This window comes from Palaemon carinicauda, chromosome 22, assembly GCF_036898095.1.
Source record: "Palaemon carinicauda isolate YSFRI2023 chromosome 22, ASM3689809v2, whole genome shotgun sequence".
Lineage (NCBI taxonomy): Eukaryota > Metazoa > Arthropoda > Malacostraca > Decapoda > Palaemonidae > Palaemon > Palaemon carinicauda.
Window position 1 is genome coordinate 2815655 of NC_090746.1, and position 26320 is coordinate 2841974.

Below are 26320 nucleotides of genomic sequence, written 5' to 3' on the forward strand. Positions count from 1 at the left end.
AGGAAAGAGACCCCTGCGACTGATGAGTTCCTGAGGAGGCAGGCTTCCCTTTCTGGCATCAACTTGAGCAATGGGGCCAGCACAGTGTCCCTCCTTCTTGGACCCAGTTGGCCCATAAGGCGAGATCTTGAGCTCTCGGGAAGTTTACTGCTCTACCTACCGACAGTACAAGCTCAAAACTGATCTCTCCTTGCTGGCTCAGAGGAAATGTGTTCCATGGCAAACGTAGACACTACTGCCTTCCAAAAGTCTAGCCAGGAAGCAACGTGGGTGGGAGACCATGTTGATGCTTCCATAGATGTGGCCTCCTGCAGAGAAGACTCAATATCCTTTCATTCGTAAAACCTGGGGCGAGAGCCGCTAAGTTGTCCTATGCTGACTGGTATCCTGTCGGGAGACCATCTGGAATGTAGAAACAGTGCGACTGGGGGTGAGTTCTCTAGTCCCGGGATGGCCCCATCCAGGCTGGTGAAGGCTTGTGAAGTGGCCCGAGACATGGGCAGGCTCAGGGCAGTCAAACTTCCTGTGGGATGCCCAACAGGATCTACATCTGTGAGGTGTCATGCAGAGCAGGGGGGTGGGGGGGGTCAAGAATGCTGTTGTACCAACGGATCAAGGTGATGACCCTCAGGAAGACGGACGTCTCATCCGTTGACGTCTAGTCCTCGACTGGTCTGGAGGAATCACCCTACGAGGTCAGGAATTCCGTTGTACCCATGGATCAAGGTGGTGACCCACAGGGAGACAAACATCTCGTCCGTTGACGTCTAGTCCTCCACTGGTCTGGAAGAATCGCCCTTCGAGGTGTCTCCGTAAACGCTGGCGTCCACGTGAACAAAGACTACCCTAGTGGCAGCAAAGACGGCAGGGAGGAATGGTCCCAGAAGCAGGAACTGAACAGAGAGAGGCACTTGCTGGTGTGGTCCCTGGGTCAGGTGGTGTGGCTTGGAACGGTGCTCAACATAGCCAAGGCAGGCCAATCCGAGGCAGACGTAGCCAAGGCGTTCCAAGTCGAGACAGACGGAGTGAAGCAGAAAACTCCTGTCCCGACAGCTTTCCATGTCGCGATGTTTCTTGCTCAGGGAAAGGATATCAAGTGAGGGAGACCTGCTTTGGTGAACCGTCTCCTCCTGGAGAAGCGAAGAGACCTCCCTCGAATAGCGAGCCTGGGGTGGCTTGTTGGAGGGCCTCTTACCCCCAACGACAAATGGGACCTCTGTTTCATTGCAGATGACGACATGCCAATGGACAGCCAAGGCAGCTGCATGTCCCTCTAGGGAGACCTGAAGGGGATGAGGGGAGGGCCTGACCATGACCCCAGTTGCCAGTCTGGGGAGCTTGGGACATCTTTCCAAAGTGAAGGAGGCCCCGAGACAGCTGGAGCGGCAATGTGGTTTAGTGGCGAGACCGCAGGTAGCGATGATGGCAACCCAGGTGGAACACACATGGCCCACACAGAGAACCCAGGAACTGCTGCAGCTTGCGAGGTGGAACACATGGCTCCCGCCATCTTGGACAACATCTCGGCCAAAGGCGGCCCCCATTAGAGCCAAACCGTGTCCACACTGCATGTAGGCTGACTTCATTGGACAAATCAGAAGAAACAGCCATAGTTCCTCCATGGGAGAGACCCATGATGAACAGGGCTCACCGAGATCCCCTGATGGAGTCGAAGAAGGGACGGGTAGAGAGGGACTCAAACCGACTGAAGAACTGGAAGTGGCACTGCGAGTCCCGACTTTTACCCGACTGCAACCGGTCCTTCTTCAATTTCTTCTTTTCCTTGGTGCCCAAATGCTTCTACTGCAGCTCAGGCCTGTCCACTTACTTGGGACAGGTGTCTTCATGGGAACAAAGACCAAGACACGAGGTGCACGAATGCAGATCAACATCCAGGTGCGAAAGAAAAGCCCCACAAGATTTCCTGTTCGCACCTGGACAACAATATTGAACATGCTCACTCTCAATGCTGAAAGGCAATGCACACTCTGAAAAACAAGTGAACACAACACGAAGAATGTAACAATGGAGAAAAGCTGATCTGACTAACTAGAAGAAGGCTGCATGCAATGGCAACCAGAACGGGAATAGGGTCCTGAAGCCTGTCATGACATTGAGTTCACCTTGGATTGCATCCTTCCGCCTTGGTGGTAGGTAGATGGGGGGAGGCCTATCTGGATTTTTCTGGTCATGACTAAGAGATCCCCTAACTTCCTATAAATGTAGTTCGGGGGAAGTATACCACATCGGAACAAATCAAGATTAGGGAATATTTAAAATAGCCAAGTCACTTAAATTAGTTTTGAATACTGTACTATGATCTATATACAAAAAGCTATGATACATTTTTAATCAGTCTATATACAATGTATAATCTTTATTTTACTTCTAACAGTGTCTTTTACATAAGCTTTCTATTTACATTCAACCAGACCTTGGCACTGATAGTGACTCCTTCCACTGACGAATCAAGTCCTCAAATTTGATGGGTAAAAAAATAAATTATCTCTTCGAACCTTCAAGGTTCTATTCATAACGTATATGATATTCATGGTTATCTCAGTTCATCATTAATTGCCCAGCTTCATGCCTTGAAATTAATGAAGACAATATTATCCTTCTTCATGAGCAAATAAGAATGATGTCATTAAACTCTTCTTCCTTTCTTAAAAGTACAATATTATCACAAGTGCAGTATTTCTGCCCTAACACTTTACTTTAATGAAGTAAATCCAAGACACAATTAACTCTAATGTATTCCCAAAATATGAATGGTGTTACTAAATACCTAAAATTTGGTTAAAAATTTCATGGCAATCCTAATTTAGAAAGTAACATCTGTGTATATTATAAATCTGTTTATAAAAAGTATCATTATTACTATTTTCCTAAATGTTCTATGCCTTTACTTCCCCATGGCTAGCTAGAATACACCAATGCCCCGTTATACAAACGAGTTCCATTCCTAAAGAAATATTCATTAAGCAAAAATTCATTCATTGAAGCCCATTTTCCCAGTAACTTTCATTGTAAACACTGAGATACATTAATACGAGCTCACCAAAGTTAACTCGTTTCCCAAATCAAGGCTTAACATACAGTAATGAAAAAGAATACCTGAACAAATGTTTTATAACATTAAGTAAGGTAATAGTAACCAGGCAACGATGGTTTAGAAAGTATAATTTGTTTCTGTGAGCAGCAAAAATAAAAAATTAATATTCCACTATATGATATTTTCAATACTGTACAGTAGTGTTCCCTTATAAATAAAATAAAACAAAAATACAGGATTAAGAAAACAGATGTGTAAAATATGCAAGGAAAACAAGTATAATTCACAAAATAAAAACACATTTTACTCGATAATAATTCTAAAATTAATAATAGTTTTAGTTACAAATTACCGTTCAAATGATACGTATTTTCATGAAATAAAAGTAATTACTATCCAAACAATAAATGTGAGTAAAAAGAGAAAAAAATTATGAAAAGCAAGTGCGCACAGTCAGTTGGGGCGTGAAACCCACTAGCAAGACCAAAATTAAACTTTGTTATGCTATCAAACTTGACTATAAAAAAAATAGAGAAAAGTACTGTACTTTAAACACGAGAAATCAGTGAATTCTGACCTTCGCCAAAGGTTAATGGAGTGGTCCATGGCCTAAGATCTATCTGTGGTGGAAATTTTGTTAAAATCAGTCAATTTGTTTTGACGTTATCTTTTACAGGCAAAAAATGCAAGTCCACATCTAGAATCTGGATCTGGAACCAGATAAACTCCAAAATTATTGGGGTTTTCCATGACCTAAGACCTATGCGCTGAAAATTTCATCAAAATCCATTGAGTAGTTTTGACATAATCCTGACCAGACAAAAGAAAAGCAAATCCAGATCTAAAATTCCAGATCTGGAACATCTCCAAAAGTTAATGGAGTCACCCATGACCTAAGATCTATCCATCTATTTGTTTTGCCGCCATCTTTAAAACCACAAGAAATACAAATAGAGTTTTAGGATCTGGATCATCTAAAAAGTTTAATGGGGTTATCCATGACCAAAGATCTATGTATGGTAAAAATTTCATCAAAATCTGTTAAGTAGTTTTAACATAATCCTCTGCACAGACAGACAGAAACACAGACAAATAAATAAACAGACTTGATTTTATAACTTCCTTGGCGGAGGTAATAAAACTATTTGCCATAATTAATTGTTTCTTTTGGGAAATAATAAAGATTCTTCAGAAGTTTGCTGTAATCAGCAGATTCAGAAAGCATAGAGCTGTTCGTTCGATTTGCATTCCACAAGGTGGTGCAATCTTGAACAGATGAAAAGCTTTATTTGGTATAAACAAGATTTTGATAAAACTGATGTTTCACCTAACTGCATCCAATATTAATGCATGTAATATTTACATTAGTATCGCATTAAAAAAACAAAAATTAAAATATTAATCTTTTCCATTGTTTTCATTTATAAGTTGATGACACTATCGTCTATGCTTTCCTGCTTAGCTCGTTACGGCAAATTTTGAAGAATCTTTTTTATTTCCTAAAAGAAAGAAATAAAACTTGAACTTTTATCTTATTTTACTGTGGTAAATATTTTTGTCTAAAATACTTTTCTTTCATTTTATTTACTGTCGAGTTTAATGGAATATCAAAGTTTAACCGAGTTTAATCCATGTTGCCAATACATGATAATTTGTAAGGTTTAGGGTTGCAGTGCTTAAGAAATTAATTTTTCTTCCAATTTGTTAGGTAATTTTCGTACAATTTAATGTACCTTTTCATAAACCGAAAACACCCACTTGCACTTACATATACTATAAATTCAGGAATTACAGTCTTATATAGAATTGTGTTATAACACATTACAATTTTTTCCTTACAGTTTCACATAACTTTCCCCACTTCCAAACAACTTAACAGCTATGAACATTGTTTTTTCAAATTCAGCTAAGACTTATCGTTCATATTTGACATTATATATCCTCGATGTTTTCTCCAGAGCAAATAAAGGTATAATGTAAAAATATGTGTCTTATTCTACTTAACTTTTTAACAACTACAGCAACCGTTTACTATTGTACAATGATTGAAATAAAAGTCAACAACTGTTATCTGTTTCGATTGTTCATAACAAAACGGTGCTGTTTTTCATTGTTTCTATTATGGATGTGTATGTTTTCACAATGATTATAACATTGCTAATTAAATTTTAATTAATTTCTTTCAACTCTTTAAAATTGATACATTTTAGTTACAAATTATCAATAAGTCTCCCACTGCTACTATACGTCCTCGCAACCAATCATCTTTGGATTCTGCTCCATCCTTAAACTGATTATACAAAGAAAAAACTGAGGTGCTTCTCTAGTAAGCTATCAGTAAAATAATTCAAGGAAGTGGCAATTTCTCCTCCCACCTCAAGATGTGGGCCTTTACCTTTGCCCATATCAAGTGCAGTAAGGTGAAATTCTGCTCCCACTTCTTCAGATGCAATTTCCAAAGATTTGCAACAATTCTGAAGTGGAGTTTGCAATTGTTTGGTCCAGACATTTCTAAGGAGTAGATATAATTCTCATCACCTTATTGGACTTCAAATTCCTTGGCTGAACACCATCCCTAGAACTAAAGCTTGTAATTTTCAAGGACAGAGATTCTCTTCCCTTGGACCCCAATTTATGCTTAACTGGGTCAATTACAGATCCAGATGAGCACTTGATGCCAAACCCAGACCTGGGCCTGGCAGTTCGTTAGCCTGGTAAGCCAGTGCCCCTCTCTACTTAACAGAGAGAACAGAGCCTAAAGGGTGTAAGACAAGCCTGACTTGGCATTCACCCTCTCCATGTCTTCCTCACTGTTTGTGAATGAACTTTTCCTAACTTCAGTTATAAGTTAACTTGTACCCACCTCAATTATGGATCCATATGCAAAAAAGGTAAAAGAAGAAAGTACTAGGCCTATTTTTAAAGTCACCGAACAATTAGGTTACCGCTATAACGTTCGATGAGAGAGAGAGAGAGAGAGAGAGAGAGAGAGAGAGAGAGAGAGAGAGAGAGAGAGAGTTTTTTTGTTTGTTCTTCTATCATTCCATTTTGCATGTGACTGTAACCATGAACTGGATAACTCCTATTTTGGGTATTTCACATGATTGTAATTAGGGAATACATATGTAAGAACATGATAAATACTGTGCAGAATGTCAATAGATGGAAATAATGACAGCAGGTAAACTTTTACTTGTGAAAACAATAATACTAATATAAAAAACATGAAGATGATATTTTGTAGAAATTATAGTCGAGAAAATAGGAATAAGAAAAAAAATTTGTCAACAACTTGCATTATTGGTATTTTGGTGGCTTTGTGGTTATTATTATTATTAATTTCTAAGCTACAACCCCAGTTGGAAAAGCAGAATGCTATAAGCCCAGGGTCCCCAACAGGGAAAATAGCAAAGTGAGGAAAGGAAACAAGGAAAAATAGAATATTTTAAGAACAGTAACTACATTAAAATAAATAATTCCTATATAAACTATAAATACTTTAACAAAGCAAGAGGAAGAGAAATTAGATAGAATAGTGTTCCCGAGTGTACCCTCAATCAAAAGAACTCTAACCCAAGACAGTGGAAGACTATGGTACAGAGGCTATGGCACTACCCAAGACTAGAGAACAATGGTTTGATTTTGGAGTGTCCTCCTAGAAAAGCTGCTTACCATAGCTAAAGAGTCTCTTCTGTGTGATTTGAACATGTATACCATCTAAAATATACCTTTCATAACCATGAATAAGGACTAGAATCGCAAGTGTTTCGGGTAGTGGTGGGGTGAGATGTGAGGATCCCTAAGTATCTAAGCTGAGGGGTTCCTGGGCCATTTTGAGTAATGCCTAAGGTAGGGAATGTTGCCACTGGCTAGTGTGGTGTGATTCTACATAGTAACATCAAAACAGACTAAAATAACTCTTATAAAACCAGGAATAAAGGCTAGAATCCCAAAGACTTTTGGTTGGCTGAAGAAATGAGGCTTAATATCAAGAAGGGGAGGAGACTTTATAGTAAAATTTCCTGAGTATGAATTGTGTGATATACAATCATGTTTTGTGCTCATTTCTACAATATGCAAGTGATTTTAACTTCCATAGGGTTAATATTTGTAAATGACGTATCCGGGACATCATTGTAGTAAAGGAGTCAAGAAAACAAAGGATTTTTGTTCTTAAAAATGACTAAGATGATTACAGTATCATAAAACCCATAATATACTTTTGATAATTCAATAAAGAGCAGCTTACTACTAAGTCAGGTTACGAATTCTGGTCATATATAATGATAATCAATCTAGGTTGTTTCTTTCCTATCTCTTTCCTTTACTAACCAAACTCCATCAGACTGTGGGAGTCAAACATGTGAACATCAGAAGTGTTTTATATTATTATTAAAAATTCTAATAATAGACTTTATAATATCTATGCTTACCTGATATTCATAACATGCCCCCGCCCCTCCCCACTGATTAGTGATGTCAAGGCAAAGAACTATGACATACCCACACCTAGATACTTGCTATCCCCTCCAGATTAACCTCAAACTTGACTACAGGGGGATACATTTTGAAAGGAAACAAAAGATATTTCTAATTTTAGGGTAGTCATCGACATTTAGACTGCTTCCAAAGAAGTAATATTAACAAAGTAAATATAGAAATAAATTTCATTATCAAAATTCCATTTTTTCTTTAGGTTCCTAGCTACTTCCACTTTTTAACCTAGTACTATACCTTCATTCCTACTTCCATTTTACTGTCCAACCTCTTAAATTTTCATACTGCAACTTTGGGGTTACTGAATGCACCATGGTTGCACCTTGGATATTAGTATAGAAATAATAATGTATGATAATACTGTACTAATAATAGCTAAACTAAATTTATTACTGTTATATTTTACTGTAGATCTCTAGATCCTTATAACTTACACCAATCTTTAAAAAAAAACGGTCTATCAAAATATCATGGAATATAAAACCTATCAAATAATTCTTCTTCCATATCTGAAAATAATCTAGAAAAGAATGAACACACTAGTCACCAAAAACTAGGTTGTTATTTTGGCAGCTATGAATTTCATACCAATACTTTTCCAATACAAATGAAATATACAATGAAATTTGGGCATAAATAAATCAAATATAAACACTTAACATTATATGTACATTTCCAGAATATGTATTAATGACAAGGCAATAGCACTGAGTTAACTACAATATTTATTATTAATGAAAACTTATCACCTCTGCAATTAGTACTGCTATGTAAATGAAAGCAAAAGTTGTGAAAGGAAGCATGCCCAAGGCGCAAGCAAAGCTACTTACGGTGCTGTGCAACCCTGAATTTTAAAGTGTCATTACTACACGAGGTCATCTCTAGCACTCCGTTCCAGAGGCAAGCTCTGGGTCTGAGTCCCCTGAGCCTCCCGACACCAATGTATCCACCGAACTCGTGCTCCCAGAGGATTGACGCCAAGATTGCACTCTGGGGTTAAAGTGCGGAAATCAGAAGTACTAAGATGACTGTGAAGTGTTATGGCCATACTCAAAGGATTCAAGTAGGATCATATTTTATAAAAGACATATTTTACTCTGTATTGTGTATTAAAGGGAGATTTGAAGCATACAAACTGAAAATCTAGAAAATGTTACATAACACACGTCCATATTAAAATTCCTCTTTAATGTACTGCATTCTATTACCTGATTAACCGTTAAATTTTCACGAAGCAATATTTTTCTCTATTAGCAAACCTATTTTAAATCATCTGAGTACAGCCAACCAGAGAAAAAAGAATGCACATCCAATGCCAGTGTTTTTTAGTATAAACTCAACAAATTTCCAGTGAAAATGCTAATGCTCTCAGTTAAGCCAAACGAGCCAATGTCTTTCTGAAGACACTAAATATAATGAATAATACCATCACCATGCAGCTTACTTTAAGAGATTACACGTTACTTGAAAAGGCTAAAGCACTGGCCACTAGAATCTAATTTTAAATCACTGACTACAATTAAATATAAGCAACTTGGGTTTCATGTATTTAGGAATTTATGACTATAGTATATTCAAGAAGGGTTTAAGTGTATACACAAAAAGGGTATAATAATCAAGAACAAAAATACCCTTTTTAATAAAGCTTAAGGAAAAAGACCTTTTAACAGGCTCTATTCTATCCTGACCAGTTTCTGCATTGAAATATTAGTACACTACCACTCTATAATCTTGAAGAACTAAATGTAAAGTGACAGCATAGCACTTTCTCTTATTCCTACAGCAAATACTTTGTCAATTTTCCCAATATTTTTGAAAGCTTTTAGGCTAAAATATTTTACACAATCTTTCTATAAATGAGGTACCTGGTCAAAACAAATATAAAAGGACCACACAGATTCAATACTACATATATGAAGAAAAATTCACTGATTATCATACACATCTCTCAGTCCAGTAAAAGAATAAAGCACGTTAAATGCTCTTGTAACAAGATCCCTGCTTTAATATAGCTATTAAAACTATAGTAAATATGTTTGTGCATAACCAAATTAATAAATATAAGAACAGTTGCTGCACATATTTGAATATTTTCAATTTAGTGACGAGATACATTAAGTTCTCTCAAAGATAATAAGCAGTAACTGTATCTATAAATACTTTAAGGAATAAATCTAATTTGCAAAATGAAGCAATATCTTAAAACTATTTGGTAACTGAGGCTTACATATAGTATGCATTTATAACTTTTCATTAAATATCTATTGGGTCATCTGATAGCAGACACAAAATATTCCTTGTAATGCAACTTTTCAATACAAAAAGCATCTAAATCTACATTCATTTTATATAAAATAAGCTCATCTCTTTCTGTCATCTAGCCAAATGAATCAAATGAAAAGGAAACACACTTCAATTCTCATGCATACTGAACCATAAACACCTACCCAGCAAGTACCCGTATTTTGGGTGTCGAGGATACAGTGCTGCATGCAAAACATTAGTACTACACATTAGTTTCATGCATAGAAATAATTTAATATGATTTATTTTAAATCTGAAAAAATCATTAAAGAAGTGTAAAGCCTACAATGGATTTTTAGTAGCATCATAACTGATGCCCTATTTATCCATAAAAGTTTTTATTTAAAAAAAAAGAAAGAAAAGATTCAACTTTATATAGCATGTATGAAAAGGGTAAATGCAAACTAGTTAAAACATTTTATGTAAAAAATACATCAAAAGCTTTGTAAAATAAATACATCAAGATTGGTTTAATAAGCTGTGATAATTAAAAGGAAATCTTATTTTCCCTAAAAAAAATACCCAAATCTCTACTTATATTATAGCACATAGATTCACTTATTGAAGGTCAGAAAAAAATTTAAAATTCACACCTACAGCACAAATACTAAAGGTCTCAAAATGTTTTATTTCAGTATCGTTAACATCAAACTATCACTTGGCAATAGGTGATCTTTTAAAGGTTGAACAGATTGCTTAGACTTGAAAAATATATCTAGTAATTTCTTAACTTTGAACCTTTTGAGCACCAACCACTTACCAAATGATTTAACACAAAACAAGGCCCTTTTTTAACATATTTAACCCATCTTACCACAAATAGTATAAAGATAGGACTTTACAACATTTCTCGTCATATAGCTGGATAAATTTCCTTCTTATTGATATATAATGTTACATATTTTGTAAAATTTTCATATATGTAAATAATAAAGAGAGAAAATGGTACTTACTGGATGTAAAATACATCCAAAAGCACTGACGAGAATACAAAATTTGAACGTAAAATTAGTCCAATGGCAATTATGGCGCTCAAAGGGTTAACCACGTAATTAGTCGAGATTTTAAAATAAGTCAAGCTGTTAAACCCTGTAGTGCAAGAATCACGAATGGGTTATCCAATCAGGTAAGCACATTCTCAGTTACACTTGAAAAGCTTAGATGAAATACAAAAAGTATTACCCCTTCCACTCATACACTAAGACCATTTAGCATTAGAGAACTGGTAAACAAGGTAACTTGATCCTGTTTTTCTTACATTAATATCATTTAAAAATAAAACAGAAAAAGGATCTAGCCATCTTTGTTTCACAGACTTCTTAAGTATGGTAACTGATCTCTGGCTTTTTATATATAAACTATTTCAAAAGAAAGGTCACCCTCTTCCCTAATTCTCACCAAATGATAATGGCATAGGTTACTTTAGAAAGTAACTGTAGAAAGGATTGGATAAATGGCATGAAAGATGTGTTGGAAAGGATGGGACTGAATATCCTGGAAACTTAAGAGTGACTGCAAGTTAGGAAAGAATGGTGCAATTTCTACAAGGGGATAAAATGCAGTGCTGATGAACCTTTTATACAGGTACATGAAGAGACTGATGTTACAGAATTTTTACTGCATCAAGAGTTCATCTACAATTCAGCATGACGCCTTTTTTGCAAATGGCTTGATGTATCAGTGCCATAAACTTAAAAGAATTTTAAGTGATGTGAATAGATATCAGTAATAAAGAAACCCAAGTCAACACTAAGTGATTTTGATCCACATTACGTTGAATAATTAGGTTTAAAAGTCCAAGGTATTGGAGATTGCTAATACAAGATCAGTAACTTTTTCATAAAACTAAAGGCATATTTACCCCTATGCTTTACTGAATTCATGCTGTACTCTCACAACAGAAAAACGTCATTCAAAACCAGATGATAAATTTTTAAATACCTATGCTTTGACTAGAATACTTTACAAATAATGTATTGCATTACTAATGCTATTGGGAACATAAGGCTTAAAGTTTCAGGTATTAAATTTGCTTTGACCTAACTATACATGAAATCTTAAGATAAGAGTAAAGTCAACCAATTTCTGCAAGAAAACAATACCATGTAAATATTTCCCAAATGTATACATGCATGAACTTACCTGGAAGGAGGTCTACTTATATGACTGAGTGTTATCATTGGTGCTAATCCTTCTGTAAATCGATTGTAGTTGCGCTCCAGTTCCCTGTGATATTCTCTCATGTCAGCCCCAATCAGTGTCTTGTTTTTACGTAATGCATCATGACACCTTCAGAAAAAAAAACAACAGATGATGATAAAGAGACACTGATATCTCAAAATATACTCAAAAGAACGTAAGATTCTTCACCCTATACAACACCTACATTTTTGTGATCCTTTAGTTTCTACGCATTATACAAAAATTAAAATTACAACAAATTTATGTTAATAAACTTTTTTTACGTAGCACTTACTTTTTGGAAAAGTCTTTAAAGCACAATCTAAGTTTATTCTGAAACCTGGTAGGAGGCTTACGACTGTCTACCAAATCCGATAAGAAAATGTGAGCAATTTCCATTGGTCCCTGATTAACTGTTGTGCCAATACATCCCTGAAATATAAATCACAAGACTTACATAGACTGTACATTGCAATCAAAAGTTCAGATCCAAGAAGGGGTACCACATATAATTTTCATATTTTTATTATCTGACACAATGCTCATGATACTACAGGTTGTTAGCAGTACCTTTCTGTACTTAGGGTGTCATTCAATCCATCAGATCTCTTCCTAATTACCTACTAAAGTACTTGAAATATATACCATTTAATCTTCGTATCATCTAAGAATAAATAAATTTTGAGACCCTTATAGGTATCCAGAAAGTAGCCTCTGTGGTCTTATTAAATTAAATTAGTATCAAATGTGTATCAAATAGCAAGGGTAAGAACTTCATTACTTGAGTGATGGTATCACATTCTTTGATATCTAGTTTAATATCGTTTTACTGCTTTAATAAAACTTTAAAATAACATGACAGATTTTGTTTTTGCAATGGAGACTTGATAGTATAATGAGACATTGCATGCAAACTTTAGTAATAGACAAATTAAAAATTGGCAGAAGAAGATTTGATAATATGCAATATATAGCAAAGGAGTCTATATATACTACCTTCAACACCAGTAAGATTGGATTAGATTTATGAATTTGGGCCATATGGACTGAAGCTGGGTCCAAGCAAGGAAATTCAGCACCAGGTGCAACGGGGGTAAACCCTAAGTTGCACTAAGAGCTAGATTCAAAATGATTGGACAGTAAGATAGAAGAAAGGAAGTGGGATCTGAGGTAAAATAAAAGGATACAAAGTTGCATTAATGGGCAAACAAACACTGCAAAAAAAAACAGAAGTAATGACTACAGTGCACTGTGTGAGGTGCACTGACAGGAGTACCCAACTATGAGGCAACACCAAAAGGTAACTGCTTTGTAGAGTTGTTGATTCCCAAAATGAACAGGGTGTTACTAAAAGCAGTATCTTAAGGGACTTTATTTGCCAGTTTGAATGTGTTAAGAGTAACCACTACCTAAACATATCGTAATTGGAAAGTACGATCAGTATTTATAAATACCAATGTGTCCACAAAAAGTTTTCATGTAACATTTTCAGACTGAAGTACCTTAATGTAGTATCAAATGCATTTTAAATATCAAAGAAAATAGATATGGTAGAATTAAAATTTTAAGGCCTTTGTATGTGTCATATTAATCTAGCATTGACCATATTTACTGAGTACTTTGCAAATGTATCTGGTATAAGATATTGTATTATTATCATCATTCTTACGAGCTAAGCTACAACCCTAGTTAGAAAAGCATGATGCTATAAGCCCAAGGGCTCCAACAGGGAAAATAACCCACAAATTGAAAGACCCACATAATGAAACTGTCATAAAATGTATCCAAAGTATCTCCCAAAATATATTTACACTTTAGGAAACAATACTGTCACTTGAAAATAAGGCTACAAGAGGTTAACGCTCCAAACTAGTAGCATATATGGGCTTAAACTAGCAAAGCAGTAACACCCACCAATGTTACTGTTCTTAAAATATTTTATTTTTCCTTATTTCCTTTCCTCACTGAGCTATTTTCTCTGTTGGGGCCCCTGGGCATAAGCTTAGCAACTATTAATAATAATAATAATAATAATAATAATAATAATAATAATAATGATAATAATTAATAACAATAATTGATAATAACTAATAATAATAAATAATAAAAATAATAATAATAATAATAATAATAATAATAATAATAGCATTTATGAATGATAAACCAAAGTGAAACCTTTTCATGTAATATAAAATTCTAAACAAACATAATTACTTGAACGCTTAATTTCTCATGTTTCTGGAGGATATACACCTATCTCCAAAAGACAGAGCTGCAAAGAAGTTAAATTGATGTTCTCTACTTGCAAATGCAGATAAAAAAATCTGAAGATAAGGAGGGCATTCTGTACAATGTACTTTTAATGTATCCCTTTGCTTCATTTATGCAATAAGATGCTATTTCAAAAGTATAAATCTGACAATTTCCGATCAGCAGCTACTTGCTGGGGAAATTTACAACTTAATACCTTGAAAAATTTTTTTTCACAAAATGTTATTTTCATTAGTAAAATAAATTTTTGAATATACTTACCCGATGATCATGTAGCTGTCAACTCCGTTGCCCGACAGAAATCTAAGGTCGGGATACGCCAGCGATCGCTATACAGGTGGGGGTGTACACAACAGCGCCATCTGTGAGCAGGTACTCAAGTACTTCTTGTCAACAAGAACTCAATTTTCTCCTCGGTCCACTGGTTCTCTATGGGGAGGAAGGGCGGGTCCTTAAATTCATGATCATCGGGTAAGTATATTCAAAAATTTATTTTACTAATGAAAATAACATTTTTCAATATTAATCTTACCCGATGATCATGTAGCTGATTCACACCCAGGGTGGTGGGTGGAGACCAGCATACATGTTAACATAGAAGCTAAGTATCCCGTATTTCATTTTAGCAGTTATTCAAAATAACAAACATAAAATAAATAAGTACCTGGTAAGGAAGTCGACTTGAACCATTACTCTGCCTTTTTTAAGTACGTCTTCCTTACTGAGCCTAGCGGTCCTCTTAGGATGCTGAACGACTCCTAGGTGCTGAAGTATGAAGGGCTGCAACCCATACTAAAGGACCTCATCACAACCTCTAACCTAGGCGCTTCTCAAGAAAGAATTTGACCACCCGCCAAATCAACCAGGATGCGGAAGGCTTCTTAGCCTTCCGTACAACCCAAAAAACAACAATAAAAAGTATTTCAAGAGAAAGATTAAAAAAGGTTATGGGATTATGGGAATGTAGTGGCTGAGCCCTCACCTACTACTGCACTCGCTGCTACGAATGGTCCCAGGGTGTAGCAGTTCTCGTAAAGAGACTGGACATCTTTGAGATAGAATGATGCGAACACTGACTTGCTTCTCCAATAGGTTGCATCCATAACACTCTGCAGAGAACGGTTCTGTTTGAAGGCCACTGAAGTAGCGACAGCTCTTACTTCATGCGTCCTTACCTTCAGCAAAGCAAGGTCTTCTTCCTTCAGATGAGAATGTGCCTCTCTAATCAGAAGCCTGATGTAGTAAGAAACTGCGTTCTTAGACATCGGTAGAGCAGGCTTCTTGATAGAACACCATAAAGCTTCTGATTGTCCTCGTAATGGCTTTGTCCGTCTTAAATAGTACTTAAGAGCTCTTACTGGGCAAAGTACTCTCTCTAGTTCGTTCCCCCACCAAGTTGGACAGGCTTGGGATCTCGAACGACTTGGGCCAAGGACGGGAAGGAAGCTCGTTTTTAGCCAAAAAACCGAGCTGCAAGGAACATGTAGCCGTTTCAGATGTAAAACCCATGTTCCTGCTGAAGGCGTGGATCTCACTGACTCTTTTAGCTGTTGCTAAGCAAACGAGGAAAAGAGTCTTTAATGTGAGATCCTTAAAAGAGGCTGATTGAAGCGGTTCGAATCTTGATGACATTAGGAACCTTAAAACCACGTCTAGGTTCCAGCCTGGTGTGGACAACCGACGTTCCTTTGAGGTCTCAAAAGACCTAAGGAGGTCCAGTAGATCTTTGTTGGTGGAAAGATCCAAGCCTCTGTGGCGGAAGACCGCTGCCAGCATACTCCTGTAACCCTTGATCGTAGGAGCTGATAGGGATCTTACATTCCTTAGATGTAACAGGAAGTCAGCTATCTGTGTTACAGAGGTACTGGTTGAGGAAACTGCATTGGCCTTACACCAGCTTCGGAAGACTTCCCATTTAGACTGATAGACTCTGAGAGTGGATGTCCTCCTTGCTCTGGCAATCGCTCTGGCTGCCTCCTTCGAAAAGCCTCTAGCTCTTGAGAGTCTTTCGATTGTCTGAAGGCAGTCAGACGAAAAGCGTGGAGGCTTGGGTGTACCTTCTTTACGTGAGGTTGACGCAGAAGGTCCACTCTTAGAGGAAGAGTCCTGGAAACGTCCACTAGCCATTGCAGTACCTCGTTGAACCATTCTCTCGCGGGCCAGAGGGGAGCAACCAACGTCAACCGTGTCCCTTCATGAGAGGCGAACTTCTGAAGTACCCTGTTGACAATCTTGAACGGAGGGAACGCATACAGGTCTAGATGGGACCAATCCAGCAGAAAGGCATCCACGTGAACTGCTGCTGGGTCTGGAATCGGAGAACAATACATCGGGAGCCTCTTGGTCATCGAGGTAGCGAATAGATCTATGGTGGGCTGACCCCACAGGGCCCATAGTCTGCTGCAAACATTCTTGTGAAGGGTCCACTCTGTGGGGATGACCTGACCCTTCCGGCTGAGGCGATCTGCCATGACATTCATGTCGCCTTGAATGAACCTCGTTACCAGCGAAAGCTTTCGATCTTTTGACCAAATGAGGAGGTCCCTTGCGATCTCGAACAACTTCCTCGAATGCGTCCCTCCTTGCTTGGAGATGTAAGCCAAGGCTGTGGTGTTGTCGGAGTTCACCTCCACCACCTTGTTTAGCTGGAGGGACTTGAAGTTTATCAAGGCCAGATGAACTGCCAACAACGCCTTGCAATTGATGTGAAGTGTCCTTTGCTCCTGATTCCACGTGCCCGAGCATTCCTGTCCGTCCAGTGTCGCACCCCAGCCCGTGTCCGATGCGTCCGAGAAGAGACGGTGGTCGGGGGTCTGAACAGCCAATGGTAGACCTTCCTTGAGAAGAATGCTGTTCTTCCACCACGTCAGTGTAGACCTCATCTCTTCGGAAACAGGCACTGAGACCGCCTCTAGCGTCATGTCCTTTCTCCAGTGAGCAGCTAGATGATACTGAAGGGGGCGGAGGTGGAGTCTCCCTAACTCGATGAACTGGGCCAGCGATGAAAGTGTCCCTGTTAGACTCATCCACTGCCTGACTGAACATCGGTTCCTTCTCAGCATGCTCTGGATGCATTCTAGGGCTTGATTGATCCTTGGGGCCGACGGAAAAGCCCGAAAAGCTCGACTCTGAATCTCCATACCTAGATAGACAATGGTCTGGGATGGGACGAGCTGGGACTTCTCTATATTGACCAGAAGGCCCAATTCCTTGGTCAGATCCATAGTCCATCTGAGATTCTCCAGACAGCGACGACTTGACGGAGCTCTTAAAAGCCAGTCGTCCAAATAGAGGGAGGCTCTGATGTCTGCCAAGTGAAGGAATTTGGCAATATTCCTCATCAGTCTGGTAAACACAAGAGGTGCCGTGCTTAGGCCAAAGCACAGGGCTTGGAACTGGTACACAACCTTTCCAAAGACGAACCTTAGGAAAGGTTGGGAGTCTGGATGGATGGGGACGTGAAAGTACGCGTCTTTCAGGTCCAACGAGACCATCCAGTCCTCCTTCCTGACCGCTGCTAGGACCGACTTCGTCGTCTCCATCGTGAACGTCTGCTTGGTGACAAAAGCATTGAGAGCACTGACGTCCAGCACCGGTCTCCAACCTCCTGTCTTCTTCGCTACCAGGAAGAGACGGTTGTAGAAGCCCGGGGATTGATGGTCCCGGACTATGACTACCGCTCCCTTTTGTAGCAAGAGCGACACCTCTTGTTGCAACGCTAGCCTCTTGTCCTTCTCCTTGTAGTTGGGAGAGAGGTTGATGGGAGATGTAGCTAGAGGGGGATTGCGGCAGAACGGAATTCTGTACCCCTCCTTTAGCCACTTCACAGACTGAGCGTCTGCACCTCTGCTCTCCCAAGCTTGCCAGAAGGTCTTGAGTCTGGCTCCCACTGCTGTCTGGAGAGGAAGGCAGTCAAATCCTGCCTTTTGCGGACTTGGAACCCTTCTTGGATTTGCCACGGTGACTGTCGGCACGAGTACCTCCTCTGCTGGAGGTTCTGCCACGAAAGGGCGGGATGAACCTAGTTGCAGGTGTGTCTACTGCTGCAGGCCGGAAAGGTCTAGGCACGGAAGGTAAGGTTTTAGCCTTACGTGCGGAAGATGCCATCAGATCATGGGTATCCTTCTGGATAAGCAAGGCAGCCATCCCCTTGATCAGCTCCTCCGGAAACAGACACTTGGAGAGAGGGGCAAACAACAACTCCGACTTCTGGCAAGGGGTGATACCAGACGACAAGAAGTAGCAAAGATGTTCTCTCTTCTTGAGCACTCCCGACACGTACGAAGCCGCAAGTTCACCAGACCCATCCCGAATGGCTTTGTCCATGCTAGACATGATCAGCATGGCAGAGTCCTTATCCGAAGGGGAAGTCTTCCTGCTTAACGCTCCCAAACACCAATCGAGGAAGTTGAAGATCTCAAAAGCACGGAAGACTCCCTTCAACAGATGATCCATGTCAGAAAAGGACCAGCAGATCTTCGATCGTCTCATAGCCAGCCTGCGGGGAGAGTCAACCAGACTTGAGAAGTCGCCCTGGGCAGAGGCAGGAACTCCCAAGCCGGGTTCCTCTCCCGTGGCATACCAGACGCTCGACTTGGAAGCAAGCTTGGTAGGCGGAAAGATGAAAGCAGTCTTTCCCAGTTGCTTCTTGGACTGCAACCACTCTCCCATAACCCTCAAAGCTCTCTTGGATGAGCATGCGAGAACAAGCTTGGTGAAGGCAGGAGCAGCAGACTGCATGCCCAGAGCAAACTCGGAGGGAGGAGAGCAAGGGGTTGCAGACACAAACTGTTCTGGATACAAGTCCCTGAACAAGGCAAGGACTTTACGAAAGTCTAAGGAGGGAGGCGTAGACTTGGGCCCTTCAAAGTCGGAGTGCGGTTCATCCAAATGTGCAGCTTCGTCATCCGATACTCCATCATCCGAAAGCTGAGTATGAAGTGGCAAAGGCGGAGCAGAAAGCTGAACGGCTGAATCCGGCAGCACGGGTGCATGCGTAGCTGCTGCGGATCCAACATCATGCCGCTGCTGTTCAGTCTGCGAGCTGGCAACAACAAAAGCAGAGTGTTGGTGCGTGGAAGGGGTTGCCGTGGGTTGCGGAGCATGCCGCATGGGTTGCGGAGCATGCCGCAAAGTGTCAGAACCCAGCAGCTCTACAGCACCTTCCCACTGCTGATGCGGTAGCTCACGCATATCAACGGATGGTACAGCAAGAACATGCGTCTGGCAGGGTGGACTGCGCATCGGTGGTGGAGCTCTCACAGGTGGAGTGTGGGAGCAGGCAGCCGCAGTATCTGCTGAGCGCACAACCGCGGCGGGTTGTAGGTTAACAGGTGCAGTGTCAACCTTCTCAGCATGATACTCTTGCATGAACGCAGCAAGCTGAGACTGCATAGTCTGCAGCATGGACCACTTAGGGTCTACCGTGGTTGGAGCAGCAACAGACGGAGCAGTAGCCTGTTGTGGAACCACTCTACCTCTCTTGGGAGGTGTGCAGTCATCGGAAGACTGCGGCGAGTCCGAACTGACCCAGTGGCTACACCTGGGCCGTTGGACTCGCTCGGAAGGGACCTTACGCTTGAGAGGTCGTGAAACCTTGGTCCATCGTTTCCTCCTGGAAACTTCTTCCACAGACGAGGAATGATAGGGCTCATTCGTCTGTTTGTGGATGGGACGATCTCTGACAGATACGTCCGCAACCACTGAGGGTACATCCGTACGCTGATCAAGGCCTGCCGAATCCTTTGGTCCTTCGACATTGCTTCTCCCCTGGGCTTGGGAGCTTGCAAGAGGTCCCGGACTGGGAGGACGACTGGTACGCACAGATGTACCCTCATGCGCAACACTGACACTGACACTTTTCACTTCACTAGCACTGACAACACTTCCCACTGCACTTTTCGCTTTCAGCTCTTTGACATCTGCCAAAAGCTGATTACGGTCATTAGCCAATGACTCCACTCTGTCACCGAGAGCCTGAATGGCACGCATCATATCCGCCATGGATGGCTGAGCACTAGTAGCAGGGTCGGGAGTCACCACTACAGGGGAAGGAAAAGGTTGAGGGGCATGGGGAGAGAAAAAATCCACAGAGCGAGAAGAACTCCTCCTGATTCTATCCTTCTCTAGCCTACGTGCATTTTTAAGGAATTCGTTAAAATCGAATTCCGAAAGCCCAACGCATTCCTCACATCGATCTTCCAATTGACAGGATTTACCCCTACAATTGGAACAAACGGTGTGAGGATCTATGGAGGCCTTCGGAAGACGCCTAGTACAAGCCCTAACACTACACTGCCTGTACTTAGGGACTTGAGACTGGTCAGACATCTTGAATTGAAGAAATAGTCAAGGGGGGATTCCAAAATCTAGCAAAGTTCGTTAACAATTAATCCAAATTAATTCCAAAAGCTTGCTAAGCTAATGATAAAGCTTCCTGAATAGCGAAGGCTAAAATCTAGAGTGAATACATCACCAAAATCGTGAAAACAACTCCAGAATCAACAGCGTATCCAAGTAGGTCTTGCCGGTGGCACGACAGAGGAAAAATTGAGTTCTTGTTGACAAGAAGTACTTGAGTACCTGCTCACAGATGGCGCTGTTGTGTACACCCCCACCTGTATAGCGATCGCTGGCGTATCCCGACCTTAGATTTCTGTCGGGCAACGGAGTTGACAGCTACATGATCATCGGGTAAGATTAATATTGAAAAATATAATTAACAAGTTATTTTCAGTTAGCCTGACAAAAATTACGCTATTTTATAACAACCAAATCTTATACAAGTCCTAAATTCTCTAACGTTTCGTGCATTATATACAAATCGATGACTAAAACAATAATCACAACTTCACATCAGATTAGCCTTACCTGCAATACCATCTGCAATATTTTATGATCTGGAGGATCCTGGTAAATGGCTGCTGCCAATTCTTTGGTCTTCTTTTGGATATCTTCAATAGCGACTTCAATTGGAGTCAACACCCACTAGTAAATCAGAAAAGGACTAGTAAATACAGTATTTCAAATACACTTTTCTCATGATATTAAAATATTTCTGTAACCCTTTACAAAATAAACATTATCCTTTAGTGGAAGAAAAATTTAATGTGAGAGTATACTTCTCATTAAGTATAAACATTTCTCAATTTATAGCATGTGTATATGCATGGACATTATATACATAATGTATGTATGTACAGTTAACCTCCTTATCCATTGTCATTACAAGTACACCCCTGGATTGTAGAATCCTATGAATATCAGGCAATAATAAATCTAATGATGTTTTTATCGCTTATAAATATTCATTTAAGAAACTTTTGGTTCAACATCATTGACCTAAAGAAATGGCATTTTTTTAATCAAAAGGATTACAATTCGTATGACAATTCGTACAAAAAAAAAAAAATAATACCCATAAAAAACATTCACCGATACCAATTATTTCAACTAAAATTACTACTGTAGTGATAAAAACTCACCGACATTCTATCCACAACTTGGATTCTTGTTTTAACATAGGGGAATGTATGATTCGTTGTTAGAATAGTTTTACGTTTGTACTGTTCATTGAGCTCTCCATGAGCTCTTCCATCTGGTGTAAATGGTGTTGAAAATATAAATCGCTCTGGAATAGAGAAAAATATATATAAAATCTTCACCACAAGAGGTAACACCTTTAAATCAATTACAAATTTCACTGAATGAACAAATAAAGTGAATAATTTCAACAATAACACTTTCTCACACAGCTAAATGTACATATGCCCTTACTGATATTATAGTTTTTCTCAAATGAAGTCACTCGATCTCTATATTCATATTCATCGAAGTGAGGTTCAACATAGGTAATCTGGATGTAAGCCTTGTCCGAGCAAAGTTTAGTGACATCAACACTATTGCTGTCCTTAATCATAATGATGTTCTCTGCTCCAAAACGATCCCCATAAAAGCTCTGTGGAGTAAAAGACAGTACAGTATAATAATGATAGTGTAATATGTACAATCAACACAAGTACCACTGACTACCTGATTTCTTTAATATAAAATATTGTTAAAGATGCCACTAGTCTCAAGATAGTCTTAACTGTAACTCAGTCAACTGCTTCCTAAATACAATGAAAGTTTTGCAAGTGAATATGCAAATGACATCTGGAATTATCATAGTCATTGATCTAATTACTGACCAAAGCCTATAAAAGTTAACTTCGCTGATATAAAAGAAAGCAGAGCACTGACCATCAGTAATTGAAGACCATCAGTGTTACTGTTCTTGGCTCAGTGGATTGAGAGACACTGCCCTTACTTTCATCCATTCTCTCAAACATTATCCTATAATGCTGCTGAACTTTTTGTGTACCTTCATGTTCTATAATTGTCTACTTTTATTTATAAACCTTATGACAATCAATTCCTGAATTACTTTTTTCATTTAATTACCTAACAATAAAAAATACTATATTTGCTTCCTCGGATAACAAAACTAGCCATTTTCAAAATTTATAACTTTTGTATTCCCAATTAATGCTTTAAAATTCATACATTAACATGCATGACCCTTCATAAAAATATGGAAAATTAATGTTTCCCAAAATATACTGTACTGTATATTCTGGCTTACTTCTTGTAATAAAAAAAAGCCAATTTAATTCCATCATTTTACAATAGTATATATAACATACCTCTAGTCTGTGTGAAATTTCTGGTAACTTGGTCAACATTGGTTCTTTGTAAATGAACTCCTCTCCATCCAAATCTCCAAACTTGGACCCATAAAAACCAACACGGAAGTAAGTACCAAAGATTCTCCTACTCTCTAAGGCATCAATTTTAGAAAAGGCTTCATGAAGTTTGGAATGGATATTAATAAGTTTCTTCCAGTCCCTGTTCTTCGTTGCAATAGGAGTGAGAACCTGGTAAACTTCATTAAGGCACTCGTACATTCCAGCCTGCAAAATAAAGTAATTTGGATTAAGGGCCCTACTATTCTTAACAGATTAAATGATTTATCAAATTATATAACTAAGAACTTAAAACTTTACTTAAAGCTTTGGCATTCCTCACAAAGATTATCAAAATTACAATGCTGTGACACAGTTCGGGTAAGCCATGCTGCTTCCTCCAGTCGCCTTGATGACCGCAGTAGGGGATTCAAGCATATGAAACTTCATTTGTGGTGGATAATGAGGAAGCATGGGGGGGGGGTGAAAAGAGGACAGTACCCTTGTTTCTTTTTTTTTTTCTTTTTTGGATGTTGGCTACCCCCCAAATTTGGAGGAAGTGCCATTGTAAATAGAGATAGACAATACTGGTTCCCCTACCATGAGATACAGAGAGAATGCGGATCATGATCACCCAAAAATAACTCTTTTGAACAATCTACGCAGTAATTACTAAAAAATCCAGGGAAGACATCCCTTATGATCGCTAATATCTCACATAACACTATTCTTATGCAGATACAAAATTCTGTGACATTTAAATGGGTTAGTCTTAGTCTCATTTACTAATTGACTATGACCAGACAAGCAGCAGTAGCAAAAAACAAAAAAAAGTAATAACAATAACTTCCATCACATTACGGTTGCTAGCAACCACAGTACATAACGGCATGGAGCAACATCACATGATACTCTTCACTACACTCATGGTTGTTGCATTGAGAGGACAAATGCCTTCCTCTCTCTATGATCTAGACATCCACATTCACCATGCATAACCTTATAGTGCTTGGTGCTTGAGCGTTTTTTATTATCTATTGTCAATTGCATTACTATCTCTCTTGTCAAGGTAAGATACGTTCAATGGGATCACCAGGTGAGTACTGTAAGGAGTGGCCAACCTCCCAGTGGCAGAGATATCATTCTCATTGCAAGAAACAAACTAAGTGAAATCGCTCTCCTTCTTCCAGCAGTAACAAGAAACAAGTTTGTTTCTGCAGCTAAAGTTATCCCTAAACCAGGTCCTTCATGCCAGGAATCCACTCAGGCTCTAATCAGGGATGATGATGGCCTCAATAATTTTTTTATTATTTTATCAACCAGTGATGATAATGTACAATATGACATTGAGCAGGTACTTGTTGCGGATCCCTTAGCTACAGTCGCCGCGCTCCCTGAGCCTGATCTAATCTCAGAACCCTCAGTCTCTGATTTACCCTGTTATGAATAGATCTCTCACCTCTCACGAGTGTGTTGAATTGGGAGCCTTATATGACTTAATTATCCAGAGAAGATCTTTCCACTCTTGGAAGTGTCTTCAATCTAAGCGTTGAAAGTCTCTCCACATTCCCTGTTTGCAGAACCCTACAGTTGAGCCTACCATTTCCCCTCGTACTGAAGTAGATTTGTTGAAAGACCCTTATTACCAGTCTCCAGTTTGTTCCTACCAGGCAGGCTTGTCTTGTGCCCTCAGGGGGCCTCGGCATCAATGTCCTCTAAAGAGTTCCCAGGACTCGTGAGTGAAGGATGTACAGTGTTGAGGGTAGTGAAGGAAGTGATCAAGAATAGAGGGTTAGGGATGAATGTAAAGAGAGTTCTGTATAGAAAGAGATTGTACCAACTGTGATGTATGGATCGGAGTTGTGGGGAATGGAAGTGATGGAGAGACAGAGATTGAATGTGTTCAAGATGAAGTGTCTGAATAATATGGCTGGTGTATCTCAATTGGATAGGGTTAGGAACAAAGTAGTAGGAGGGAAAAAGGATGTGAGGGATGAATTAGTAGCTAGAGTGAATATGAATGTGTTGAGGGGGTTTGGCCATGTATAAAAGGTGATGAATGCAAGAGTTGATGGGAAAAGTGCAAGAGGAAGGCCAAGGTTTGGGTAGATGAATAGAGTGAAGAAAGCCCTAGGTGACAGAAGGATAATTGTGAGAGGTGCAAAGACTGTGTTAGGAATATAAATGAATGACAAGGAATTGTGGCGCTTTCTGATAGGCCATATTGCTACCTCAGATCACCTTGGTAACTGCTGAGGTAGTGGCAGTAGGGATATCAGCATATGAAGCTTCATTTGTGGTGCATAACGGGGGAAGGTCGGCTGTGGCACTCTAGCAGTACCAACCAAACACTGCTGAGTCCCACATCAGGCAAGGAAGAAATAAGAGGGAAAAATTCCCTTTTGCTTCTTTTTGAATGTCGGGTACCTCCCAAATTGAGGGAAGTGCCATGTAGATAGCTAGACGACATTGCAATAGCGTGCTGAATTATAAATTTAAAGTACAACTATAGTAATCAGAGACATACTGTATGTGTACTGAAGTAATATAAGCAAAAATTAATTTAAATCTGTAAAGTTTAGGATCACCCATTACACAACGAATTCCTTATCTGCAGGAAGGGCTCTATTGGAACATCTGCAGATAAGGGGGTCAACAGTAACTATATTCAAACATTTAGCCAAAGCATTAAAATTGGATGAAAATTTCCCTTCTTTTTTTCATCTTTAACATGATTATTAAACAGAATAAGAATTGTAAAATGATATTTTAATTATAAAATAAATTTTTGAATATACTTACCCGGTGAATATATAATAGCTGAGCCTCCGGCGGCTCGACAGAAAAAACACAAAAACTCGCGAGCGATCGCTATGAAGGTTGCGGGTGTGCCCACTAGCGCCAACTATCGGCCAGATACCGCATATACATGTAAACAGACCCAATTCTTCTCATCCCGCTGGGTCTCTATCGGGGAGGAAGGGGGGGCCTTTAATTTATATATTCACCGGGTAAGTATATTCAAAAATTTATTTTATAATTAAAATATCATTTTTAAATATTTAACTTAGCCGGTGAATATATAATAGCTGATTCACACCCAAGGTGGTGGGTAGAGACCAGAGTTAATAAAGTTTACAGCGTATATGCTTAGAGTTTTTGATAGTTATATCATAACAAAACCCAAATATATAAAGGTACCTGGTAAGGAAGTTGACTTAGACGATTACTCTGCCTTATTAGTCTGTCTTCCTCACGAAGCCCAGCGATCCTCTTAGGATGCTGAAAG

The 26320-nt window shown here is 39.3% G+C and overlaps 1 protein-coding gene across 14 annotated transcripts in view; it reads right to left on the reverse strand.

Moving 5' to 3' along the window:
- Window positions 1–26320, reverse strand: part of Zir (Zizimin-related) — a 326985-nt gene that overhangs the window by 9218 nt on the left and 291447 nt on the right. For 10 of the 14 annotated variants that reach the window (XR_011039375.1, XR_011039379.1, XR_011039374.1 and 7 more), the window contains 7 exons: window positions 22993–23259; window positions 22085–22265; window positions 21793–21938; window positions 21179–21295; window positions 12333–12469; window positions 11999–12145; window positions 8383–8542 (listed from right to left, as the gene is read on the reverse strand). Coding sequence is in view for 4 of the 14 variants with exons in the window: in XM_068345898.1 (XP_068201999.1) it covers window positions 10000–10038; window positions 11999–12145; window positions 12333–12469; window positions 21179–21295; window positions 21793–21938; window positions 22085–22265; window positions 22993–23259 (1034 nt within the window). In the remaining 10 variants the exon portion in view is untranslated. Of the gene's footprint in view, window positions 1–8382; window positions 8543–9999; window positions 10039–11998; window positions 12146–12332; window positions 12470–21178; window positions 21296–21792; window positions 21939–22084; window positions 22266–22992; window positions 23260–26320 lie in introns of all 14 variants that reach the window. The other 4 variants (XM_068345898.1, XM_068345897.1, XM_068345895.1 and 1 more) reach the window with 2 other exon arrangements.